The sequence below is a fragment of the Patella vulgata genome, chromosome 6 (genome assembly GCF_932274485.2).
Source record: "Patella vulgata chromosome 6, xgPatVulg1.2, whole genome shotgun sequence".
In the NCBI taxonomy this organism is placed as follows: Eukaryota; Metazoa; Mollusca; class Gastropoda; family Patellidae; genus Patella; species Patella vulgata.
The window spans coordinates 69581441-69602180 of NC_065884.2; the positions used below are offsets into that span (position 1 = coordinate 69581441).

The 20740-nt window shown below is 37.5% G+C and overlaps 1 protein-coding gene across 2 annotated transcripts in view; it reads right to left on the minus strand.

Annotated features, from left to right (window-relative positions):
* Nucleotides 1-20740, minus strand: part of LOC126824022 (sodium-dependent dopamine transporter) — a 90039-nt gene that overhangs the window by 24290 nt on the left and 45009 nt on the right. For both annotated transcript variants that reach the window (XM_050553125.2, XM_050553124.2), the window contains exons 2-4: nt 18821-18899; nt 3467-3661; nt 430-564 (exon numbers count right to left, since the gene is read on the minus strand). In XM_050553125.2, the coding sequence (XP_050409082.1) occupies nt 430-564; nt 3467-3661; nt 18821-18887 (397 nt within the window). In that variant the 5' untranslated portion in view covers nt 18888-18899. The remainder of the gene's footprint in view (nt 1-429; nt 565-3466; nt 3662-18820; nt 18900-20740) is intronic.

The following is a 20740-nucleotide window of genomic DNA, read 5'->3' on the forward strand; positions in this document are numbered from 1 at the left end:
CAGAAATAACTCATCTTACCGATTCAAGAAATTAAGATGTTATATATTGTTTAAATCAATGGCAGGTGTATGTGGAGTTCTAATACTGAAAACGTTAGACTATTCATTTCTACACGAACAGGCGTACAGAATAAATTGGCCCCAAAGTGTGAATTGTTTGCACAACGGTTTAATGCTATATAAATAATGGGCACGTTATCTCTATATCGTCATTGGAACGTATTTACTTTATTTCCTTGACCTTGAAAACACACGATCGCTGGTTTGCGTGGTCTTAACAGAATGATTTATTGCTAAGTTGAAGCTAAATCCCCAGATAAGAATCCCTAAATACGGATTTGAGAAGAATTCTTTTCAAATACGGTCGTATAAGTGGACGTTATAATGAAGTGGTCGTACAGTGAAGTTTTACTGTATATACATTATTACCTTTAAAAAGTGGACAGAGTCTTCCCCAACAAGTTATGGCACCGGTTCTGTTGAATTGACCTAAAGCCAGTTCCATATAAAATAACGGTATACCGCCAACTAACAACATCACAAGATAGGGTATAAGAAAGGCTCCTGCAAAAATATAAAATTAAAGACATGACATCATACGACTAACAACATGACAAGATATGGTATAAGAAATGTTGCTGTAACAAATATTAGCACTATTGTTAAAGACATGATATCACAAGACAGGGTATAAGAAAGGCTACTGTAACAAATATTAACATTATTATTAAAGACGTGACAAGATATGGTATAAGAAATGCTCCTGTAACATATATTAGCGTTATTGTTAAAGACATGACATTACAAGATATGTTATAAGAAAGTCTTTTGTAACAAATATTAGCACTATTATTAAAGACGTCACATATGTTGTTTAGTTAAAGGTAAAGTGAAAGTAGAAGATAAAACAACCCTTTGCAATTAGAATTCGATGAAGAGTAGGCAGAAACGCCGCTGTCCGGACAAAATTATCCTCTCAAGCACTGCACGTGTGACCATAGACAGACAAAAATAAACGCATGTTATTGCTTTGTTCAAATGATGGAGACGTGCACCATTAAAAACATAAAATGAATTATGCACACTGATTCATAAAAAGTAATTAACGATCTGTTTATTCCCATTCTGGTCAAATTTGTTGTATTTTGAAATATTTAACGATGTGTCCCTTTTTTGGAATTTCCAGGGGCAAAAGTGATAAATGTGTTTACAAGAATAACACTGTAAAACCGTTATCATTTACTTATGAACCGATGACTTTTACTAATGAATTATTTTGACATTAAAACATGCACGCCATCATTACTCTAAATTAATGTTTATTATGTATAAAAAGTTGTGAGAAAATATACATTAATCATATCAGGCGTGTAACTAGCTGTAAAATATATCACTACTAGTGTAAAAGCGTGACTATTTCAAATATTCATCAATGGGCGTGTATATTAGTATTAAAACCTTAGTGACTTCACAACTACTTCATGACTACCGTCTAATTACTAACGATTTTAGCAGCATCTAAAATAACCTCTTGTTTTATCATTAGTAAAAGTCATTATGTTGATAAGTGAATGATATCAGTTTTACAGTGTAATATTAAAGATTGAAATATTGATACCATCAGAAAAATACATTGAGTCATCTAGATGTCACCATGATAACAGTTATTAATAGAATAACAGCACGTGAAAGTCTAATCATATCTGTTTATGACAGGAAGTGATCAAGATGGCGGGGATTATGTGTAACTTAGTTATCTAAGACACACATCGGTTGATTATAAGATACAGGTGATAATACATTAACATGATATAATGTAAATACACAACATTATAGGTCGTCAGACAGAGAGAGAGAGAGAGAGAGAGACATGGGGTTTAACGTCCACTCGACACAAACTAGGTCATTTAGGGACTAACATTTGGTTTTAATTTTATTTCAATAATTCGTTTGCGCATATGGGTCTTTAGCAGTGGGAGAAAATCGGAGGACCCGGAGAAAACCCACGAGGTTGGACAGGCGACCCTACTCCTTGTCACATACAACCGGGGAATCGAAACCACGCCAGTTGACTCAATGACAGACCGTATGATACAGCACGCACGTGCTAACCATTCGGCCATCCAACCCGCTAGGTCGTCAGACATTGAAGGTTGTCAGACAAAGGGAGGGGGGAGATGGCCTTGTGGTCTAGTGTGCCGCGCTTCGACATCTAGCTGGCCGGTCACCTCTGGCTTGCGGCTGTGGTTTCGATCCCTAGTGTGAGCGTATGTGGCATGGAAATAAGGGCGCCTTCTCAATCTCGTGGGTTTACTCCGGGTACACCGGTTTCCTCCCACAGGAAAGACCCTTGGGCATGCGTTAAGATAATAACAATGAAAACAAGATAACTTGTCTGCGATATCATCGTCGGTGAAAGCGGACGTTAAACACTAAGAACAACAAGGTTGTCAGACAATGAAATATACACGTACAGCCGCTAGACGGTACGCTACAGTTCGTTTACAATTTTCAAGAAAGCATACTGTAAAGTGCATGATTGTGTACGTTTGTCAATTTGGCACAAATCAGTAGGGCAGTGAAGCTCAACCAGTGTGCCGCGACTGCACACTAAGAGAGAGAGAGAGAGAGGGGGAGAGAGAGAGAGAGGGAGGGTTTAACGCCCACTCGACACTGACTATGTCATTTCGGGACTAACATATGGTTTAATTTTATTAAAATAATTTCCTTGCGCGTAGGGTTCTTTAGCAGTGGGAAGAAACCGGAGGACCCGGAGAAAACCAACGAGGTTGGACAGGCAACCCTACTCATTGTCACGTACATCGGGGATTCGAAACCACGCCATTTGACTCAATGACAGGCCTCGTGATACAGCGCTTTCTACCACTGATATGACATCGTGTAAAGACAAAAATTAAACCAAATCGACAATTCATTTTTCTATCAAATCTACATTGGTATTATTAAAGGGTTGTGATACGAAACAGGCCTGGCATTTACAATAATCGAACACAAAATAATTGTTTTAAATTCCTTAAACTACAAGAGATGAGTAAAAAAAGAAGCTCTTCTCAAACAATTAATTGCAACCACGTTCTGCAAACTTATTTAAAGTAAATCAAAACATGATATAGCCATTTAAAAATGTGGTTTGGTTTGTTGGGAATGGGGAGAAAGGAGGAAATTGAGGTTAACGTCCACTCGACACAAGCCAGGTCATTTCGGGCTTAACCTATGGTTTAATTTTATTTCAATAATTCGCTTGCGTGTAAGGGTCTTTAGCAGTGGGAGGAAACCGGAAGACCCGGACAAAACCCCACGAGGTTGGAAAGGTGACCCTACTGCATGTCACGTACAACCGGCGAATCGAAACCATGTTGGAAATGGAAGCTCAACTTAAATATAAGAACTGCGTCTAGATCAAACATTCTTATGCAGATTGATAAAAAAATTAATTGTCACTTACCGCCTCCATTTTTATAACACAGATAAGGAAACCTCCAAACATTTGCCAGATCCACAGCGAAACCTATCACAGAAAGAAGAAAATCTACTTTTTTACTCCAAGTTTCTCGGTTTTCATCTTCGCCCTCTTCTTCACTTCTATATCCAGGTTTCGTCATGTACGAATTCTCCGTTGGAAATGTTTCCATACTTTTATCTATAAAAACAAACAAACAACATTTAGATTGAAAAATATGAAAAGATTCTTCACGATTCTGGTTTACGCTTTACGATATAGAAAAATAGTAAGTGTAAGAGGACCGCACAGCACATAAACAAAACCCATTAGACAATCCTGCGGACAACGGGACACACAAACCACACAGACACTGTAAGCAGTGAATAGCAGTATACATTAAATTAAGTGAATGTAAGTTACATTCAGCAAGATAGGTCGTCACATGACGAGCACTCCAGTTTTCAATAAGTTCATTAATTGCTTTATTTTAACAAATTCACAAGGTTAATTAATCCACAATTTCTCCTCTAATCTTAAAAACTGATCTCATACAGTATCCCTGGAGATGTGCAATATATTCTGAAACGAACATTTTCACATATACTTTCAATTCAAATTCAAAACAACGAAACAAGTCTTTTCGTATCTAAATACTAGTCCAATCTGTACCTTTCCCCATATCCGTTCCTGATTGACCTGCTGGTGATGTGCCAAATACCCAGGAAAATTAACAAGCAATTTTTGGTCTATACAAGAATGCTAAAACTTAACATTAAACACTCAATGTACATGGAAACCAACAGTAAAGTTATTAGAACAAATAATTATAAGTCACCTCTGGGAACAAAGAAGCGTTTCATGTTGTAATCTGCTGATGAAGCCACGGAGCAGCAGCACGTCTTCTCACTGATGGGACAAACTGGTTAATGATAATCACAAATTTGCTGCCGTTGATTTAGAACAGAAAAACGGAGGTAAAAAAAGGCCGATCACAGTACCGGATATGGCTTGAATGAGAAACTGGAAACTGTTCTAAAAATGGTCCGAAGACATAATTTGTCGGTTGTTTCCAATTCGTTAATCTATCGTCATTTACCACAAGATAAGACAATCGGCCTCGCCCCCTCTCATTCTTTATTACTGTTAAGCTGTCAGGTTTTTATATGAACTTTAAAGGCTAACTCTCTTGATGGATTCCAATTTAATGATTGTGATACGCAGGGTTGCATCTATTATGGAGTGTAATTGTTTCCCGTGTATCTGTTATACAGCAGTAGCAACGTTCCATTGGATGCTTGCGCCATTTCATTGGCATAATGTACATGGGATGTACCCTAGAATTATTGTCGCGCCACATTAGTAAATCATTGACATTATGGTTAATTATATTACCAATTAGTTTTTATTCAGTTCCTTAATTGATATAAGTTATTTTCAAAGATGCCAATAATCAAAAATGCTAAATAAATTGTTTGTCTTTGTGAATATCGACTAAATAACGTTAGAGTATTACTATCATAATGCACTTTATCTAGAATCTAGTTTATTTCTATTGATTTTAAAACCTGTTCCGATTTAATGATATTTGACTATTCCGATTTAATTATATTTGATTTGAGAGAGAGAGAGAGAGAGAGAGAGAGAGAGAGAGAGAGGGTGTGTGTATTGTCCACTCGACACACAAACTAGATCATTTCGGGACTAACATATGGTTCTCAATTTTATTTCAATAATTCGCTTGCGCGTAGGGGTCTTTAGTTGTGAGAGGAAACCGGAAGACCCGCAGAAAATCCATGAGGAAATCTTGATTTTAAAACTTGTTCAAATTTATTAATATTTGATTTATTTGTCTAAACCTTTACTTATATTCAATGAATGTTATTATCTATTTAAGTTTTTATTTTATTTTATTTTATTTTATTTTATTTTATTTGGTTAAATGAGTATGTTGTTTTAAAAAAATGCTTTTAAAATTGTGAGGGAATTGCAAACTGTGGTAAAGGATTGGTGTAATATTTACAAAACTAATAATATGTGCTTACAACTTTCTGATTTATTCTGAAACACAGATATATTTAACCTTATATAACATCTTATACCACTTCTGAAACAGTATCTATTGTAATGTGTATCACACTGTGTTGGGGTCACGGTGGCTAAGTGGGTAAGACGCTGGCTCGCTAGCCTGGAGGTCGCGTGTTCGATCCCTGCATTGGCCGAGAAAGTTATCCAGATTTTCCGGAGTGGTTCCCTCTTGTCATTGATGCAGGACGGAGGGCCTGACAAGGACAGCTGTCTAGTCATTCGGATGAGACGAAAAACCGAGGTCCCGTGTACACATTGGCGTGCACGTAAAAGATCCCTTGACAGTTGGAATTCGATATAAGAGAAGGCCGTAGTGCCGCTGTCCGGGCAAACTTTCCCTCATAGCATGGCGTATGCCCGTCTTCATTATCCCAGTTCGGGGCAAACCAGTAGGACTTTAAACCCTTATTTCATTTCATTTCATTTATCACACTGTGTTCACTTAATGAGTTAATCAAATGAACTAAACTTGTATGTGGACCTTGACGTCAATATGGACAGTGGCTAATATATTGGTCATAATAATTAAGAGTCCGTAATGGACCGGTCATTTAGACTCAATATAAAGAACATTAAGAGACGTTGATAAGAAATCTATATAGTAAAACAACACGGTTATTGACAGGTCCATCGATCACAGAAATCCATTCCAGTCTGTCTCTATATCTCTAATATTGTTTCTATTACAATGTACTCGGTTAGCAGCTTATATTGCCCTTTTAACACATACACACCCAGCACGCTACACGACGGCACTTTTAAATCAAATGAATAGAATGGGAGTTTAACGTCCTACTTTTCTGCACCAATTGAGCTTATAAAACGTGCATACGCCATGCAGTGTGCTATGAGTGGGGTTTTCAAGGGGTTTTCTACGCTTTTGTACCCCATATGAACGACAAGACGCCTTTTTGTCAACCCCACAAAAGTTTCTCGTTCAACATTGGAGTCGAACCCGGAACTTCCTGGTTAATCACCAAGTGAGTCAATGTTACGCCATATCAAAATATACCCAATATAATTAAATCAATTTGTTTAAGATACGGTATTATCTTAACAAATGAACAAAACCAGAACATACTTTTAACAGATCAACAAAAAACAAAACATACTTTTAACATGGGAACAAAACCAGAACATACTTTTAACATAGGAACAAAACCAGAACATACTTTTAACAGATCAACAAAAAACAAAACATACTTTTAACATGGGAAAAAAACCAGAACATACTTTTAACATAGGAACAAAACCAGAACATACTTTTAACATAGGAACAAAACCAGAACATACTTTTAACAGATGAACAAAAACAGGACATATTTTTAAAATATACGTTTAACAGATGAACAAAAACAAAACATGCTTTTAAAATAGGAACAAAAACAAAACATACTTTCAACATAGGAACAAAAACAAAATATAGACATACTTTTAACTGATGAACAAAACCAGGACATACATATTTTTCACATCATTGATTCAACAAGTTAACATGTTGGAAACGGTTGGCAATCATTGCCGCCATCAAATAGACTACCAGTAAGGTTTACTGGGCAAAGATTGGTTTTACTGGCGCATTTTGTCAACCATGGTGATAATCTAAACCATCTACCTGACATAATAATATAATTATATGACCCGGACGGATGATTAGCATTTAGTGTATAATATAAACAGTCTGGATTTAAAGGAGCTAAAGGTCTAAATCTGGACCTAGAAATTGACACAAAGTGGTCGCAACGTATATTAATAATGTAATAATAGATGTTTATAAACTGATTTACTTTCAGTCGTTTCTATTATTACTGTAATTTCTAATCAGTTATGTTTGGCAAAATACGCCAGAAGTCTAAATCGAATGGCAATCTCTAGCGTCTGGTTATTTAAATCTACACCAATGGCATTTATTGCGCATGCTCTCCAGGCAAGAATATGGCGTCACAGTTTGACATGATTTGTGGAATATATCTAGCCTCGTTATTCTAGTCCCTTGTTACAAATGGCGCTGAAATAGTAAAATGTTTATTTTGTCTTAAATATTGGATCCCAGAAGCCCATCTTTCCCCCATAAGATCACAATATCAATGTTGATTTAAATTGACAAACAATTCGTGTTTTCAATGTTGAAGACTTTGGATGATATTGAGTTAGAGCTTAGCTACCTTAAAATGATGTGATAAACGTGTATTGAAGAGACACTCTTTATATACAAGGGATTTTTTTGCCATGTTTTTACTATTTTTTTTTAAAAACTCTTCCCAATGTAAACAATCTTAATTCGATCAATTATCAAAGGTATTGTACTGGACGTTAAAATTGTAATAAACATCAATAACATGTTTTTCAGCTCTATAACAGGGAAGACTGAGAGAGAGACAGAGACACAGAGAGACAGAGAGAGACAGAGAGAGAGAGAGAAGGGTTTAACATCCACTCGACACAAATTAGGTCATTTCGGGACTAACATATGGTTCAATTGACTCAATGACAGACCTTATGATACAACACGCAATGTTAACCATTCGGCCAGCATTACAACAAATTGTGAGCCTATTCCTTGTCACGAACAAACCCAAGAATTGCAGAGATAACATACTTGCTCGGCTACACCACACAAACATTCTGACTATTTAACTGATGTAATTTAAGATGGAGATTGCCAGTTTGTGCATACAACATGTAACATGTAAATGAAATGGGGTTTAACGTCCTACTGTTCTGAGAGAGAAAGAGAGAGAGGGTTTAACTAGGTCACTTCGGGATTAACACATGGTATATAAAAAAAAACGAAACGAAATATAGATCTGTATTATAATCAGATTTCACTTAAAACAGGGGCCTTGATTTAAATAAATCTACAAAAGATACCGAAGATCCTTTTATACACAAAAAAAGTAAATAAGAGAGAGAGAGATGGGGTTTAACGTCCACTCGACACAAACTAGGTCATTTCGGGACTAACACATGGTTTAATTTTATTTCAATAATTCGCTTGCGCGTAGGGGTCTTTAGCAGTGGGAGGAAACAGGAGGACCCGGAGAAAACCCACGAGGTTGGACAGGCGACCCTACTCCTTGCCACGTACAACCGGGGATTCGAAACCACGCCAGTTGACTCAATGACAGACTTTATGGTACAGCGCGCACGTGCTAACCATTCAGCCACCCAACCCCCCAAGTAAATAAAACGTTTTTTGTCTTCTTTATACAATTATACATAAAAAATATAAAAAATAAAATAAAAGGTTTTGATCTTCTTTATTCTTGCTTCGTCTACAGGAGATCAATATATTTAACCTGTTTTATTCTCTAAAGCAAAACAAATAAATTCAACCTCCTTTCGTTTCGTGTATTTTGTCGTGTTTTGTCTACACAGCACAAAGATCTAACAGTTTTATTATCAAATGTTTTGTAGTTTTATATCAAAGTTTTGTTGACTTTTTTTTCTCTTTTGTTTTTTGTTGTTTTGTTTTTTTTAATAACTATAATAAGTTACTTTCGCTAAATCAGAATTTGGGTTTATACAAAATTATGCCATGGATCAAAACATTATATTGGTTCCAGATATTGCTAATCAACGAGAACTTGTTTGCCTTGAATGAGTTAAAGATGCATTATGTAAGATGTAGATACAGAGCTGGCCATTCCTGCTATAATAGTTCAAAAATGGAAAATGCAAAATGAATATATTGAAAATATTATTCAAATTACTTTATTCTGAGCGAAGTTATGTCATGCTACAAAATGTCTAATCAATAATGTGTATAACATTTGAAGCCAAAATAAAGACCTGCAATAAGCAAATTTAAATCTTACATAATGCATCTTGAATAATAAATGAAAGATGTTGATTATACAAAAACAAACAAACAAACAGAAACCACGCAAGTTGACTCAGTGACAGACCTTATGATACAGCGTGCACGCGCTACCCCCCCCCCCCCCGCCCATCATCCTTTGATATACAAAATGTAATATGGTTAGCAACACGAAAGGGTATGCGACCGCACCCCGTCTCTCTCTCTCTCTCTCTCTCTCTCTCGCTCTCTCACAAACGATGGATGTATCCGACATAACTCTTTGATCAACTGGAACATTGACGGGATGCATATTTTATTTGTAGTAAATTAATTCTTTATATAATTTATAGTATTTTTAATTTTGTAAATAATTTATCACAGGAGATGAATTTATATAAAGCCCAGCTTGTTTCCAGATCCCATAATTCAATATTTTATCTTTATATTAGGTAAATATTTATTGAATAAACACTGCTGGGAGATAAAACATACTTTGGCTTCTGGGAATCGCGTTATTGAGCCTTTCATCTACGATAGGTTGGGGGTTGGATGGCTAAATGGTTAGCACGTGCGCTCTGTATCATGAAGTCTGTCATTGAGTCAACCGGCGTGGTTTCGATTCTCCGATGTACGTCACAAGGAGTAGGACCGCATGTCCAACCTCGTGGGTTTTCTCCAGGCCCTCCGGTTTCCTCCAACTGCTAAAGACCCCTACGCGCAAGCGAATTATGGAAATAAAATTGAACCATATGTTAGTCCCGAAATGACCTAGTTAAACCCCATTTCTCTCTCTCTCTCTCTCTGATAGGTTAATGTGTTCGATGCAGAGTGTGCTGTGTTCCTTAAACAACATGGATCCTGATTTATGGAATGATGTAAAAGATCCCTTGGTAGTTGGGCAAACTTTTCCTCATAGCACACCGCATGGCGTATGTCCTACTTCAATAGCCCCGTCGGAGTAGAATAGTAGGACGTTAAACTTCATTCATTTCATTTGGGGGGGAGTACCTCCTCTACCTCGAAGTTTCGTATACACGTTTGTAGGCACATAATACAACCGTTGCCAGTTGAAATTAAATTGCTACCCGGACAAAATGCTCTTGATTGCTACTCGGACAAAATGCTCTTGATTGCTACTCGGACAAAATGCTCTTGATTGCTACTCGGACAAAATGTCTTTCATAGCACGGCGTATCGCGTATGCCAGTCTTCATTATCCCGGTTAGCTCAGAAAAGTAGAACGTTAAGCTCCATTTCATTCCATTCAGTTGTTTGTTCTCCACTATTAATATTCTGTGATTACAGATAATTTTTAACAATTTCGTTTAATCGTATTTCATGGCACGAATAATAATAATAATAATAAATAGTTAAGGGATTGATATTTAGATAGGATGTTATCGTCATTACAGTTCTTTCATCTACGATTTTCACAAATTGATTTTATCTGTAAAAACATGATGATCCTCGTCTTTGTTTTTTGATATTCTAAACTCCTAACAATAATATTATAATTGTCGATACGTGAATCGGTTAAACGGTCTCGCATCTTGTCTGTTCCCGTTCATTTTTGGCGTCAAATTCAGATTACGTTTATGTTCTAACGAGCCCGTGGGGTTGGCTGATCGAATGGTCTAACACGTGCGCTTTAGATCATAAGGTATGTCATTGAGTCAAGTGGCGTGGTTTCGTGGCAACACGTGTACGTGACAAGGAGTAAGGTCAACTGTCCAATCTCATGTGTTTTTTCTGGGTTCTCCGGGTTTCCCCACTGCTAACACCCCTACGTGCAAGCGAATTATTGAAATAAAATTGAATCATATGTTAGTCCGGAAATGGCCTAGTTTATGTCGAGTGAAGTTTTAATTCCATTTCACCCTGTCTCTAACGAGCTCATCGGTGCTTCACTTTGCCGTCGTTCTTTGATATGTCTAATGGACATAATATCTACTCGTGCACCTCACTCCGATACCCCCCCCCCCCCCCCGCCACACACACACACACACACACTACAAATCGAAACAAGTTCATTGAAGCACTTTTATTTTCTTTCGACGACATGAATTCTAAACATGCCCATTCCAATTGACACTATCTCTACCAAAGAATAATAAAGCCGCAGTTTCTCTTTGACAAGAAACATAGCAAGCGAGAGTAGATCGTTTGACTTGTCTTTACGTAAAGTTGTTTAGATTTTCAATGACTACCGAACATGATATATCAATCAGCGATAAATATAATCAATAAATCTATTGAAAGCTGCATTATCTACTTTCAATTTCTAGCATTTGATTTCTAGAAAGCCCCGCACGAGAAAGTAGGGTGGAGTGCACCTTCTCGAATCAGTTTGTAAAATCTGGAAGCGCCCCAGGGGGTATATTTATTATTGTCAATACAAATGAGCTTTTGTATGGGTTGTTGGGAAGAGAAATGGCAGCCACTTGAACGATTGGTGGTAATTAACAATGATATATTATGCTGATTAAGTGATATTTAATTAATAACAGTCTACGGCGCAATAGAGGGAGGGAGAGAGAGAGTTTAACGTCCACTCGACACAAACTAGGTCATTTCGGGCCTAACATATGGTTTTAATTTTTTTCAATAATTCGCTTACGCGTAGGGTCTTTAGCAGTGGGAGGAAACCGGAGGACCCGGAGAAAAAACTCACGAGGTTGGACAGGCGACCCTACTCCTTGTCACATACAACCGGGGAATCGAAACCACGCCAGTTGATTCAATGACAGGCCTTATGATACAGCGCGCGCGTGCTAACTATTCCCGAAATGACCTAGTTTGTGTCGAGTGGACGTTAAACCCCATTTCTCTCTTTATCTCAAATTTATCATATTATTATTTACATCTTCTTGTGTTTATATTTATAGGTGTGGGACTTCAAGTTTGTCAACCCGACCAGAATCTGTAGTTAATTAATCGACCAGAACCCGTTTGTAGTTAATCCGTCCCTCATACATCATCCACTTGTGTTGCCCTCATACATCATCCACTTGTGTTGACCTCATACATCATCCACTTGTGTTGACCTCATACATCATCCACTTGTGTTGACCTCATACATCATCCACTTGTGTTAGAGCTGAGGATCCCGGGATACACTTGCCGGGCATTATATCCTACAACACTGACAAGGGGAAACTGAGGAACTTTCTCGGCCAACACCGAGAGCGAACCTGATACCTACTAGTTAGCAAGCCAGTGGCTCTCTCAATAGACTAACAGTGTATACACGGCCTTAAGACAATGGCGTTTAATAGATACACAGTGTATACCCGGCCTTAAACATACATTATGCAAGAGCTAAATCTGCCTATTGCAGGTCCTTCTTTAGGCCTGAAATGGTATCTAAATTATTAATTAGACATTAATTAACTTATCCAGACCATAAGCAACTCTCGATGTCATCGCTAGCCTGCGATGTTTATTGGATTAGGTTCCGATTTGCTGTTCGACTTCCATTCATAATTTAATCATTAATTATTTAATTAATTAATTAAGTAAATTAATTCTTCGTTAGGTATCTGCGCATTACATTTAAACCCGCAATGGAAACATTGGTTTAAACTGCCTTAATTCTTCGTTAGGCACCTGAGGACTGTTTCACGAAATTTTAACTAAGATAAAATCCAAATTTTAGTAATTTGATTGGATAATATTAGATTGATTTTAGTGCTTAGCCAATCAAAATTGAGGTATCTACTAAAATTTGGATTTTATCTTTAGTTAAGATTTCGAGAAACAGGACACAGAGATTTACATTTAAAACCGGAACCAATAATATGTAAAAGACTCCGACGAAACCCCTTTCTGGTGACAAGCAAGGTTTATAAAACAGAACTATATATATACAATTGGTTAGCTGTTGGAACTCATGGGAGTTACCAAGTGCTGTAGAAAGTCTCGTGTACTGCACCCGTTACTACGTAGAGCTAATAGGAAGCGAATTCCGGGGGGGGGGGGGCTGCACTACACGCGAAACAACATCTACAAGGTAAACCTGCGGACAAGACAGAATATAGACATTAAAAAATACTCAAATATCAAATCCAGTGAAGTAAGCCTACGCTGCGCTGTACGGTCCCAGGCCTGTAATGAATACCAAGATTTTGTTTTAAAAGTTTGCCGGGTTCACGATAACCCATGGAAGCATTGGATATTATCAAGTGTCATTGCCTAGGTTCAAGAAAATCCATAGAAAAAAATATCAAGCAAGAAGTGCTATCAGTCCTTCTAGAACGAATAAGCACGCCGTGGCTCGTGCACGACTGTGGTGATACCTTGAATAGAATAACCTACCCTTGGACTATTCCTTCTTTTCATCCATGTACATTACATGTTATCATTCTCAAGAATAAGCATCCCATGTATTGTGCACGGCAGTGGGGACCTATAAGAGTAAGCACCCCATGTGTCGCGTGCACGACTATGGGGGATACTACAAGAGTAAGCACACACTGATCAGCAGTGAATATTCGCTAGGCCGCTACAATCACTGATAAGGATGACATCAATGCGACTTAATGAGTCACAAATATTAACATTTTTCCACCGACAAATTAAATTCTAAAACATTTTTTTGGTGTATTAGAAAAATAAATAAAGACGTCTGACTTATTTGTAGGTAAAACTTATTTCCTGTTTAGTGTAAATGGGTATTAAAATGAGTAAAAGTCGTCATTCTGCCCGAAGCAGTAACGTCTTATGTAAACAATGCACGCGCCATTCAGCCAATGATTGACGCCGCGTGCTGTGACGGCACGTGTTGAATGCAGTCATCTTTTACAGAGATATTAGAGGACTCGTAATTCCCTGTAAAACAGATTGGAGTAAGCACTCTATATATCGTACACAACTGCTGGGATACTACAAAAGTAAGCAGTCTGTGTCTCGTGCACCCCTTTTGGGGACATCTACACGAGAACATACTAGACCTTCGAACTTAGTACATGTTATATCTACAAGCTGTGTCTCGTGCACAACTGTGGGGGGTACTACAAGAGTAATCCCCCTATATCTCGTACACCACTGTTGAGGATATCTACAAGAAAATATACTAGAACTTATTAAATGTTATATCTAGAGAAGAGTACTTGATGATCCGAACGACTTAAACACGTCAATATATCATACACGTCAATTTCATGTTAAAAAATTCTTACTTTACATTTCATACAATAATCAAGAGTTGAGTGTTTTTTGTCGTCAGGACCAACTCCTTCCGCTATCCACTTATTTATTACAAAATCTTGTTAAATTTTCCATCAATCGCTTGTCAACAATATATTGACCCAATTGTTGGTTATCAAGAGGTGTATATATAATAGTAAAGATTGATTGATTGACTTAACAGAATCTTCCAAACAAGATGGTTTACGTCTACGCCATTGTTGTCATATGTATTGTTACCCACGGGCATATGTACGCCATACAGTTTGTTATAGGGACATTGTACCTGGCGCTAATCCCTGATCTTATTTCATTGTTCGACTTTCTAGAGATTTCAAAGTGATGCCAATGGTATTCGCGAGAACTCATGGACATCGGAACCTAGATAGGATGTGTGTGTGGGTGGGGGGGGGGCTAATTTGAGTGTCCCAACTTTCTGGACCAACACCGATGGCTTAGTTATTGAGCATGCGTATTAGCAATTCATCCCTAACAACAAAAACACGAAACACAATTCTCTACTTTCAGCACTGAAGATTTGTGAAGAAAGCGAGTGATCGTATCGAGTTCCTGTCTAACCAACCTCTGGGTAAAGTAAGCCAGGCTTTACTTTAACTTACATCAGGGTAACGTACGACAGTGTAAGCCAGCCTTTAGTCTCTAATTCTGAAAAGATGAGATTGTTTGTAAAAAATGAAATGAAATGAAATGGTGTTTAACGTCCTACTGTTTTGCTCCGAACTGGGCTAATGAAGACGGGCATACGCCATACAGTGTGCCATGAGGGAAATATTCCCCGTACAGCGGCACTACGGCCTACTCTTATATTGAATTCCAACTGTCAAGGGATCTTTTACGTGCACGCCAATGTGTACACGGGACCTCGGGTTTTTATTCTATCCCAACGACCAGACAGCTGTCCTTGTTAAGCCCTCCGACCTGCATCACTGATAAGTGGGAACCGCACCGAAAAAACTGGGTGAACTTTCTCGGCCAATGCAGGGATCGAACAGAGGTTGTGTGTAGTAACTGTTGAATATGTTAGATAACTCAGTGTATCTATTACATGTCTTACAGATAAATCCTAGTATTTATTTACATGAGGTGTTAGTTTTAATCTGTTAATCTGACTAACGTCAAGGTACCTGACAGGATATATCTGTTAATCCATCAATTATTAATCTATACAAACCTCCCGAATCTAAAACATAACCAAATCATCTTTGATTCAGGTCAAAGCAAAATATGAAATCCGATGAATGTGGTATATTATTTTTATTAGAGATGAAGAACCTGTTAGCGATTAAATGTTGGAGAATTTAGCAAATAAACTGAATTTTAAATAGATTGTTATCAGCTTTAAACAAATTCAAGGGAGGGATACTGAAATGGTACCCGCCCGTTCTTCGTTCCGATTTTCTTTCCGAAGCTTATCTCATAAACCATTCAAGATATCTTTTTGAAACATATCAACCAATTAACATCGATTTGCTAATTAAAGATTTCGCAGGAACAAATTTGACTTAACACATGACACAATTATATTGAATACATGTTACTTGAAGAGTTTATTACAGCGACGCTTCGACGAGGGTTCTCCCGTCTTAATCAAGCAAACAAGCCAACAGTAAGGCTGATGTCCCCCGCCGAAATCCCCAAATAAATAGATGACACATATTAATTAATCGCACATCTATTTTTTTCAAAAGTATCGAGCAATCAAACTGATTATCAACTATACACTAAGTTTCATCACTCTCTATCAGATAGAATCAAAGTTATCTTGTCCCAAAGCAACGACCAAGGAAATTGCTTATCTCTGCTTAGCTTTAGCTCGATATGTTAATCATTGAACTCAGACAAGATGAGCATCTACATAAAGTTTAAACATTCTACCTCAATTAGAAGGAGAGTTATGTTCGACAGTCTTGACCAATCAAAATGCTTATTGCTCCTTAGCCTAAGCAGACAATTCTCATCATCGAACTTAGTCAAGGTATTGATGTAATGAAACTATACACCTAGTGTCATCACTCTCACTTAATAAGAACTAAAGTTATTGTGTCCCAAAGCATCAACCAATCAAATTGCCTATCTCTACTTACCATAAGCAGAAAATGCTCATCCATGCACTCATAAACTCCTACACCAAGTTTGAACATTCTAACTCAATTAGAAGGAGAGTTATTGTGTTCCAAAGTCTCGGCCAATCAAATTGCTTATCGCTCCTCTTACCCCGAGCAGAAAATGCTCAATATCGAACTTAGTCAAGGTATTGATGTAATGAAACTAAACACCAAGTTTCATCACTCTCACTTAATTGGAACTAAAGTTATCGTGTCCCAAAGCATCAACCTATCAAATTGCTTATCTCTGCTTACCCAAAGCAGAAAATGCTCATCTTCGAACTCCATCAATGCATTGACCTAATAAACACCTACAACAAGTATGAACAATCTAGGTCAATTAGAAGGAGAGTTATTGTGTCCCAGGTGTGACGGACAGACAGACAGACAGACGGACGAGCCCATTTTAATGGTCCCCTGCTTTCTTCGAAAGGCGGGGGACAATAATGACAACCATAGTGCAATGAAGATATATATATACAAAATATGGAAGAAAGACAAACATCCATATACAATCAGAGATAATCATTTGGAAACCATCAAAGGGGTGGGAAGCCATAAGAGTGGGTAGTAGTGAACTATGTATAAAGAAAACATGATAATAAAGACAGCTAGATTGGGCGGTGACTATGCTTGCACAGAACAAACCCACTAAAAGATAATGTAGAGAAGCCATATTGTGAAATAACATAGTTATTTGACTTAGTTTTCGTGAAAGATAATTCCCTGTGAGAATGTCGGTGCAACATTGATGTACGTATTTACAAATATATGATGAAATGAACAATTTTACATTAGGCAACTTCTGTAGGCGATATAAACAAACCGGTGCACCTACAAGCGTTGAGTAAACTATGTCGCCGTTTCTCGCTTTAATCTAATCGAAATCAACCAGGAGATTATGTCTCCCGTCAAAAGGCAACACCTAGTAACTCATGTTTTTCTTATTTTGAGAAAACAAGGAAAACGTAATGAATGAATATTAAATTCCAGCTTATCCATTGATTTGACTATTGAGTTACTAGGTTTTTCTGTGGCATACTAGGCAAATGAAGGAAGTTGCTAGGTTGTGTCATGTGTGTAACTGCTTACAAAATGAAAAGATCGGAATATCTAGTACAAGAACAGGAAGCATATACCCTAGTAACTACAAATTTGGTCCTAACTCAATTTTGATAAAAAAAAAGTGAGTTACTAGGTGTGGCCTTTTGACGGGAGATCTAACCTTGATATTTTGGTTTCTTAATTAAATTATCAATTTGAGTGTTATTTTGTTTTTGTTAAACATACATTATGCAAGAGCTAAATCTGTCTATTGCAGATCTTCCTTTAGGCCTGAAATGTTATCTAAATTATTAATTAGACATTAATTAAACTATCCAGACCATAATTAACTCTAGATGGCATCGCTAGCCTGCGATCTTCAGTGGATTATGAACCGATTTACTGAATAACTTTCCTTCGCGAATTAAAGATTAAATGGATAATCAAGACTATGCTGTTTATCGTACCGACTTTAGTAATGATGATCAAGGCAAGTCGGGGAATTTCAACCGCACAGTTGTCGGTTTATAGTGGATCAATTTGAATGAAATGTTTAGCAAACTGCCTTTACATTATCTAGTTTTTAACTATTATAGTGAGAAATGCCAACTCGTTATCGAATCTCCCATAATGTATCTTTAATTAAATGTTAAATTATCAATTTTAGTCTATTTTGTTTTTGTTAATTAAATGTTGAACAATCAATTTGATTATATTATAATGTGGATTAAGCCCTGTCTGAAATGGATATGACGATCAATTCCAACAATCAACCAAATAGACGCTCTATGTTTTATACTTCGGGTGGTAGACTATGAATTAACACGAAAATAGACAGGTGGTTGCTATACACAGGTGGTTGATATACACAGGTTGTTACTGTATACAAGTGAATGCTATAGGTGATTGTTATGTACAGGTATCTGCTGTATACAGGTGATTGCTATATACAGATTGTCGCTATATACAGGTGACTGTTATATGCAGATGGGCGCTATATACAAGTGTCTGCTAAATGCAGATGGCTGTTAATACATGTAACTGCTCTAGGTACCCGCTATATACAGGTGATCGCTATACACAGGTGGACAATACAACCGGTTTTACTGTACTTACCATTTAAGGGTATAACTGTGTTGACCTCCATCTGCTCGCCGGGTTCATCATTCACGAGACTACCCATGATGCTTCACACCTGAACAAAATACAAACAAAGGTTAATTAAATATCATTTACAATACAATATGATTAGGGTAAAATCAGGTGATCGTCATTCACGAGACTAATCATTGTGTTTCAATTTAAAGGAGGTAAATCGCTAATATTTGAGACCTAGAAATTGACAAATGGGTCGCAACGCATATAATAATGTATTATGAATGTATATAAACTGATTTACATTCAATCGTTTCTGTTTTACTGTAATTTCTAATCAGTTATATTCCGTGAAATACGCCAGAAGTCTCAATTAAATGACAATCTTTAGCGTCTGGTTATTCCAGTCTGCACCGATGATATTTATTGTTTATACTCTCCAGATAAGAATATGGCGTCACCGTTTGACATGACTTGTGGAAATATGTCTAGCCCCTTTCTTCGAGTCCCTTATTACAAATGGCGCTGAAACGCATTATGATACACGACTCGTGTACCAATGGTAAAATGTTCATTTTGTTTTAAATATTGAATATCAGAAGCCCATCTTTTCTCGGTAAGATCACACCATCAATGTAGATTTAAATTAACAAATAAATCGTGTTTTCAATGTTGAAGATTTTGGATGATATTGAGTTAGAGACTTGGCTACTTTAAGTCAAATTCGTGTTTTCAATGTCGAAGACTTTTGGATGGTATTGAGTTAGAGACTTAGCTCCTTCAAGCAAAGGAATGAAATGAAATGGGGTTTAACGTCCTACTGTTTTGCTCCGAACTGGGCTAATGAAGACGGACATACGCCATACAGTGTGCTATGAGGGAAATTTTGTCCGGACAGCGGCACTATGGCCTACTCTTATATCGAATTCCAACTGTCAAGGGATCTTTTACGTGCACGCCAATGTGTACACGGGACCTCGGTTTTTCGTCTCATCCGAATGACTAGACAGCTGTCCTTGTCAGGCCCTCTGTCCTGCATCACTGACAAGAGGGAACCACGCCGGAAAATCTGGATGAACTTTCTCGGCCAATGCAGGGATCGAACACCCGACCTCCATGCTAGCGAGCCAGCGCCTTACCCACTTAGCCCCCGTGATCCCCACTTTAAGCAAAATAACCACAGTAAATCGATGGCTTCTGAATCCATTACAAGCTACAACATTGTAAAAGTTTAATTTCTATCCAAAAAAGGATGGCCGAATGGTTAGCATGTGCGCGCTGTATCATAAGGTCTGTCATTGAGTCAACTGGCGTGGTTTCCCTGGTTGTACGTGACAAGGATTAGGGTCGTCTGTCCAACCTCGTGGGTTTTCTCCGGGTCCTCCCGTTTCCTCCCACTGCTAAAGAGCCCTGTGCGCAAGCGAATGATTGAAATAAAATTGAACCATGTGTTAGTCCCGAAATGACCTAGTTTGTGTCGAGTGGACGTTAAACCCATTTCTCTCTCTCTCTCTCTCTCTCTCTCTCATATCAGTAGTAGTAGTACTCATTGCTTGTTGTATAATAATGTATATCGATAACTTTATGATAGGTCATATTGACTCGCATAACACGTGAACGCATAGTATATACGTGTATAATATATATATACACAAAGCGCGGGGTAATTAAGAGCAACCGCATCACAAACTAAGAGAAAATTGTTTTCACGGAAAAGGAAGCCGCACTGGTTACAGATGATTAATTTGATTATTTAAACAGACAACTATTTTAATAGCCACCATAGTTTCGTACACAACCATCAGATACGCTTGTGAGCTCGTGTGTCTGACTGTCTGGACGTCCTAAGCTAAAGATCGTTCATTATTGATGTAAAAATTGCTTGACATATTAGTTAAGTTTGAACAGTTGACGATAGTTTTAGGTGACAATCCTTCTACA